Source organism: Triticum dicoccoides, chromosome 4A (genome assembly GCF_002162155.2).
Source record: "Triticum dicoccoides isolate Atlit2015 ecotype Zavitan chromosome 4A, WEW_v2.0, whole genome shotgun sequence".
NCBI classification, from domain to species: Eukaryota; Viridiplantae; Streptophyta; class Magnoliopsida; order Poales; family Poaceae; genus Triticum; species Triticum dicoccoides.
Genome location: NC_041386.1, coordinates 747,413,516 through 747,420,502, shown reverse-complemented (window position 1 = coordinate 747,420,502; position 6,987 = coordinate 747,413,516). Strand labels below are relative to the sequence as shown.

The window sequence follows — 6,987 nt, the reverse complement described above, 5'->3', positions numbered from 1 at the left end:
CATTGGATGGATGACCAAATGTGTCTGGACTATTCGGCACAGACGTTTAGGGGGCCATAATTGGTGCGTCGCGTTGGAGTTTCCCTAACCGCCGATGCCGTTCATGTATGTATGTATCGGCGCATGGAAAGCGGAGCCCAAGTGCGAGCGTCTCTCCCGCACGGGTTGGGCAACCGTTGCGATGTGGCCGGTTGTTATCCGTGGAACACGCACGCGCCATTGTGATGAGGCAGGCGGCGAGACGGATGATGGATGAGGGTGCGGTTGCCGAATCGGTTGGTCCCATCGACCGGGAAAAAAAACCACAACAACTCCTCTGCGATGGATGCTGGGCCCATGTATATGACATCATGACGGGCCGTGATAATCCGAGTTTCCGGCTAGTCTTGGCCCGTTCCACCGTTTATTTAACCGGGCACGGCAATTCGGCGGTTCACAACAACAAAATTCTTTGTAAAATGGAACACAAGGTATAGTTTGGCTAGCGACCGCGAAGTGAACTTGAATTTTGACTTGGACTTGGAAAGGAGGATTCTTGGTGGGGGAAGGAGGGGAGTACGAGCGGTGACTGGTTGCGCCAACGCGGCATCCGACGGGTGTGAATGAATGAATTGGAAGAAGAAATAAACAAAACTACTACACGTGATGCACAAGGCAATAATAACACAATAACAAGCAAAGGGAGGGAGGGAAATCAATCCCAATCGCAATAGTGGTGGTATCACTGCCGGCCATCTACCTACCTACCCATCCTCACCATACCGCTACCTGGAGGAGGAAGAGAGGAGACCTGTAGCGGCACGCACCCACGGACCCGCCCACGCCCACGCCGCGCACGCCATTAATACCTCCCCCGTGCTCCGCCCCAGCACCACACCTCGTGCTTCTCGCCCCCAACCACCCACGCGCCGGCAGCCAGCAGCTAGGAGGACTGAGATGGCGGACGGCGGAGGGGAGCCCGACCACCTGGCGGGGGAGAGGGCCACCGCGCAGTTCGACGTCGACGGCATGAAGGTCGCCTGGGCCGGCTCCCGCCACGCCGTCGAGGTCGCCGACCGCATGGCCCGACTCGTCGCATCCGACCCCGTAAGGAGCATCCCCAACCCCCCAATTCCGCCGATTTCCCCTCCATGGACGGACGAGCGCCATAGATCTCACCTCTCCAGATTAGATTAGATTCGATCTCAGCTCTCGGAATCATCGGAAGCATCCCTCCCTGCTCCAAGCTTGGGATGGGATGGGAGCAGGGAGGGATGCTTCTGATGATTCCGAGCAGCGACTACTAGAGTGTTTATTCAGTACTATTACCTTACAATTATTCAACAATTTCGCAACCCTGCTTCGTCAATTCCCTTCGATTTGACTTAGAGAGATGCAACATGGCATTCGACGAATTGATTCGGTCCAGTACACCAGAGGAAGGGTTCGTTCATCCAGTCATGCGCGACCCCTTTCTTTTCTCCTACCTGATTCGGTTGCCTTGGAACTATATTCCCCTTTCTTTCAAGGGAGCACAAGATTTGTCTGTCTCTCTGTAGCACGCACTAGTTATATTAGCACGCAGCCAGTTTAGCAAAACTACTACGGAGTAGCTGTCGACCTCAAGCATGATCGCACACAGCTTTGGACGCTCCACCTCCCTGCCCTGCTTCACACCAGGAATATGCTCAAGGATTCCATCGACGCTCAACTTTTGCAATACCCCATCTGCTTGCCGCTTGCTGACTCCCCTCAGCCTTGCGCCAGACCACTGTACCAGTCGCTTTCACGAGCATGTTTATTCGGTTACCAGGATGCATATGCTCTGCTTCTGCTCTTGGGAGCTTGACACTCCACTCATAGCATGGCCAATGCTCGTCATATGCTGCCACAGCTACCTGTTTATTTCGGTCTTCCCAAAGACTCTTCTTACCAAACGTTGTTAACACCGAACCAAACTGTCGCCTAGTTTTGGATTCTGTACTGTATGCAGCATGTTTGTATCAGGATTGAATCATGTTTTGTTCACGTGATGATGATGAGGTCTGGCAGAATTGGTTTGCTTATATTGATGAATTCCTTTCCAGGTGTTCCGCAAGGATACCAGGACAATGCTCTCCAGGAAGGAGCTGTTCAAGGACACGCTCAAGAAGGCTGCGCACGCCTGGAAGCGCATCGTCGAGCTGCGCCTCACAGGTCCTGCGGATGCCCAGCAGCACCAACCCCAAGCTTTATGTTCTATGTTTGTACTCTTGACTCACATACAACCGTGTTCCTTTTTGTGGATTAACAGAAGAGGAAGCAAACTTGCTGAGGCTGTACGTCGACCAGCCTGGTTATGTCGATCTCCATTGGGTATGTCTATCCATTCTCTATATACCCATTCCTTTTTTAATCATTGCAACTAAGAATGCAAGTCATTTTCTCAAATTGTCAACAACACTGAATGCAATACTCCTTTTTCAGGGCATGTTTGTTCCTGCCATAAAAGGCCAAGGGACTGAAGAGCAACAGAAGAAGTGGTTGCCAATGGCTTACAAGTTCCAAATAATTGGATGCTATGCTCAGACTGAGCTTGGTCATGGTTCAAATGTTCAGGGTCTTGAGACAACTGCCACATTTGATCCAAGTACCGATGAGTTTGTTATGCATAGCCCGACTCTGACCTCTAGCAAGGTAACATCTTGTAAACCTACTTAATTTACTTATTTATTTTAGGACTTTGCTTCCTTAGTTATGTATTTCCTCAGCAATCCGAAATTTCACAAGGGCCTCCTTTTGCATGGTTAATGATTTCTCCTCTGCAATGTGCAGTGGTGGCCTGGTGGCTTGGGAAAAGCTTCCACTCATGCAGTCGTCTATGCTCGTCTCATAACGGAAGGAAAAGACTATGGCATACATGGTAAAGCCTTCTGCATTTTATGGCTGACACTTAAGTGGGCTTTTCCTTTGTGAACTGCAACTTATGCACATCCATATTTCAGGTTTCATCGTGCAGTTGCGAAGCTTAGATGACCACTCTCCGCTTCCTGGCGTTACTCTAGGTGATATTGGTGGAAAATTTGGTAGTGGGGCGTATAACAGCATGGACAACGGTGTTCTGCGCTTCGACCATGTGCGCATCCCAAGGGATCAAATGTTGATGAGGTTGGTCCATTGGCATGCTTTGTTTCTGCCACTTTATGTGTTTACTACCAAATATATCCTGTTAGTTTGCTGTAATTCCTCCTAAAATATGCCATGGTTATTTCTTCTAGGCTTTCCCAAGTTACAAGGGAGGGAAAGTATGTGCACTCAGATGTACCAAAACAGCTGCTATACGGGACAATGGTGTATGTCCGTCAGACAATTGTCGCAGATGCTTCCAAGGCTTTGTCCCGTGCTGTTTGCATTGCTGTAAGGTATAGTGCTATCCGGAAGCAGTTCGGCTCCCAAGCTGGTGGCCCTGAGACTCAGGTACTATACAGTCAGCCTTTCTGATTTTCATTCTCAAGTAACCTGTTACTCTGGCCAATACTCGGAACTAGAAGTATAGAAATTTAATAAAATGGCAAGACAACTTCTCACTACCAACAAGTGGCTAATTTATTTACGCTGCTTACAGGTCCTCAATTACAAGACTCAACAGAGCAGGCTCTTCCCTTTGCTGGCTTCAGCTTATGCATATAGATTTGTGGGTCAGTGGCTGAAGTGGCTATACACGGATGTCACACAGAAGCTGGAAGCTAAGGATTACTCAACACTGCCAGAGGCTCATGCCTGTACTGCTGGGCTCAAGTCTGTGACAACATCTGCCACAGCTGTACGTATAATCAATTAATTCAGCAATGCCTTTAAACAGTTATATTTGTTTGCTCGTTTGTACTGATTTGTGCAAATCTCCACTGTAATCAGTTCATCTTTATCATCCATGTCAACCAAACACTGAGCTCTATATTTCCCCATTTTTTTGATTTTGATACTATTTCTTGTCAATGTAGTTGTGTTGATGAAGCTCCATTGGAACATACGGAATTTACACTGTCTAGTAACAGCTTATAATTAGGATTTCACATGCATGGTCTAGCCAGTTTAGATAATGGATGTATGCATTTCACAATTTGTTGTTCTGTAGTAATAAAGCTAGCCTCTCTGCTATGCAGGACGCGATTGAAGAGTGCCGAAAGCTCTGTGGCGGACATGGTTACCTGAACAGCAGTGGGCTTCCAGAACTGTTTGCGGTCTATGTTCCTGCCTGCACCTATGAAGGAGACAATGTCGTTCTGCTCTTGCAGGTCAGTGTGCTGTTTCTTAGTTCCAAACTTCCAATGCGCTGCACCTGACCTGTTTTACCCTTTTTGTATACCTTGGTTCACTATTGGCCAGTAGTGTAATCACAACCTTTGGTGCTCTCTGCAGGTTGCAAGGTTTTTGATGAAGACGGTCTCTCAGGTGGCCACTGGGAAGCAGCCTGTTGGCACCATAGCTTACATGGGCAACATACAGCACTTGATGCAATGCAAAAGCGCTGTAAATACAGGTATGCAGCTAGATCGTCAGGCAGACTCTTTATAACATAACTTGCGCAACTGCACGAGACGTTTTTGTCTGGAGCTTAATTTTGGTGAAGCGATTGACCTTGTGATTGATCGTCGTACTGATTCATGTGTCAATGATTCCCCGCAGCTGAAGACTGGCTCAATCCTGCTGCCATAAAGGAGGTGTTTGAAGCCAGGGCCCTGAGGATGGCGGTGAACTGTGCCCAGAACATCAGCAAGGCGCCGAGCCAAGAAGAAGGTCGGTGTTGCACGTACTCGTCAGTAATTAGGAACATGAGAGCATGGGTGCTGTTGTAGCATTTCTCGGTGAATTAGTAGATGCACTCAGTGACAGAGATGATCTCTGGTGCCTTGCAGGTTTCTCCGAGCTCTCACCTGATTTGCTCGAGGCTGCTGTGGCTCATGTCCAGCTGATCATTGTGACCAAGTGAGTAGTCGGTCTTACGCTGGAGCTGCTGCTGCTGTATAACCATTTTCTGGGACAACCCGATCATTCAGTTCATTCATCTTCCGCTTCCCCCTATGTGTCGTAGGTTCATCGAGAAGCTGCAGGAGGACATCCCTGGGCCCGGGGTGAAGGAGCAGCTGCAGAAGCTGTGCAGCATCTACGCGCTCCACCTCCTCCACAAGCACCTGGGCGACTTCCTGTCGACGGGGTGCGTCACGGCCAGGCAGGGCGCTCTGGCCAACGAGCAGCTGGGGAAGCTGTACGCCCAGGTAAGAATCAAGGCCAATCGACCAATCGTCGACACACAGTTGACGAAGCTTTTCCATGGACTGAACTGAACTGAATGCTATGGTTGCAGGTGCGTCCTAATGCGGTGGCGCTGGTAGACGCGTTTGACTACACGGACCACTACCTGGGGTCGGTGCTGGGGCGGTACGACGGGGACGTGTACCCTGCGCTGTACGAGGAGGCGTGGAAGGACCCGCTGAACGAGACGGTGGTCCCCGACGGGTACCAGGAGCACCTCCGGCCGCTGCTCAAGCAGCAGCTCAAGCTCTCCAGGCTATGATATGATATGATAGATCCTTCCTTCATCCCTGAATCTCTATCCATGTATCCACGTTGGATCGGGCTGTGGATGTGAAGCAGTAAGTAATAATTATCACAAGGAAAGAGGCGATTGGTTGTTGTTGACTTGGCAAGGCCGGCAATAGGGACACACAGACACTGTTGTTAGTAGAAATAAAAGAGGATTGCACTCCCTCCCTCCTGGGTAATTAGCAGCATTATATTGGGCAGTACTAGTACGGTTGCTGTGGTTAATGCATGTTTATCAGTAGCAAGTGTGTGGATGGATTCTTTTCTAGAATGTACAAGGAGGAAAATGGGGAGAATAATGGATCCCTGTTTTTTTTTTCTATCTAGGTGCATTCATGTCAATACCTTTGCTCTTCTTTTTTTTTTTGATTTTTTTTAGTAACCCTAAGGTGAGTAGGAATGAATGAATGAATAGTATGAAGTCCCACATCATAAGTCCAATATAAGCTTTTAAAATGTCTTATATTTAAAAACAGAGGTAGTAGTAGGCCAAGCATGGAGGGGATGACTAAGCTTTTAAAATGTCTTATATTTAGAAACAGAGGTAGGTCTTATGGCCACGGGTTAACAGCCACAAACAAACAAGGATGTATATAGGTTCAGGCCTTGGGATCGTCCCAGCAAGACCCTACTTATGTTTATAGTTATGACGGTGCCGCCTTACATGCCCCAATGTACAAGCTATCAAGGGGCCCATTTGAGGCTAGGTTATTGTTGTACTCCCTCGGTTTCTAAATATTTGTTTTTTTAGATATTTCAGATGGACTACCACATACGGATGTATATAGACATATTTTAGAGTGTAGATTCACTCATTTGCTCCGTATGTAGTCACTTGTTGAAATCTCTAGAAAGACAGATATTTAGGAATGGAGGGAGTAGCTATCATAGGATAGACTACGTACGAGGATTCTTGGTGCCTAAGCCGAGGCCCACACCCACTGTCTCCTATGGGACGCGTCTGAGGCCCTTCATATCGGCATGCTTCTTGCTGATGTACTCCCCTTGGTCCTTTTTAGTCTGCATATAAGTTTTGCTTGAGGTCAAAGTATCGACATTCACAATGCCAAATCAATATTGCTAGATTCATTACTACATGTAGTTTCATGGAATATATATTATGTATTGTAGATGTTGACATTTTTAATACTCCTATATATTTAGTCAAAGTCTGACTTGACACAAATCTAATACGTGAAGTAAAAATGACCGGAGGAAGTACCTTGTGAGCAGGGGCGGAGGTACATGCATGGTGGGCCGGTTTAGTAGGAGGATGGGCCAAGAAAATAAAAAGCCCAGCAACAGCCTACTGCCTACACCGCGCGTGGCGTATTTCTCAGAAAGAAAAAAAACCGCGCGTGACGTGCCTCTCGATGCCATCTGATTCCCCTGATCCCCGCACGTATCGATCCGCCTCCCTCAGTG

The 6,987-nt window shown here is 48.1% G+C and overlaps 1 protein-coding gene across 1 annotated transcript; it reads left to right on the top strand.

The window, feature by feature from the left end:
- Positions 1 to 781: 781 nt before the first annotated feature.
- LOC119288427 (peroxisomal acyl-coenzyme A oxidase 1-like) lies at positions 782 to 5,884 on the top strand. Its single transcript, XM_037568051.1, has 14 exons — positions 782 to 1,086; positions 2,067 to 2,175; positions 2,273 to 2,334; positions 2,446 to 2,655; positions 2,794 to 2,881; positions 2,964 to 3,126; positions 3,237 to 3,435; positions 3,584 to 3,781; positions 4,122 to 4,253; positions 4,378 to 4,498; positions 4,645 to 4,755; positions 4,875 to 4,944; positions 5,051 to 5,234; positions 5,324 to 5,884. The coding sequence occupies exons 1-14, from the start codon at positions 937 to 939 to the stop codon at positions 5,531 to 5,533; spliced, it is 2,007 nt and encodes a 668-aa protein (XP_037423948.1). The 5' UTR covers positions 782 to 936; the 3' UTR covers positions 5,534 to 5,884.
- The last annotated feature ends 1,103 nt before the right edge of the window (positions 5,885 to 6,987 follow it).

Excerpts from the sequence above, each read along its gene's own strand:
- LOC119288427 (XM_037568051.1), top strand. The coding sequence starts at position 937 with ATGGCGGACGGCGGAGGGGAGCCCGACCACCTGGCGGGGGAGAGGGCC. Across the intron at positions 4,499-4,644 it reads CAAAAGCGCTGTAAATACAG|CTGAAGACTGGCTCAATCCT; the intron begins GTATGCAGCTAG and ends GATTCCCCGCAG. Across the intron at positions 4,945-5,050 it reads CAGCTGATCATTGTGACCAA|GTTCATCGAGAAGCTGCAGG; the intron begins GTGAGTAGTCGG and ends TATGTGTCGTAG.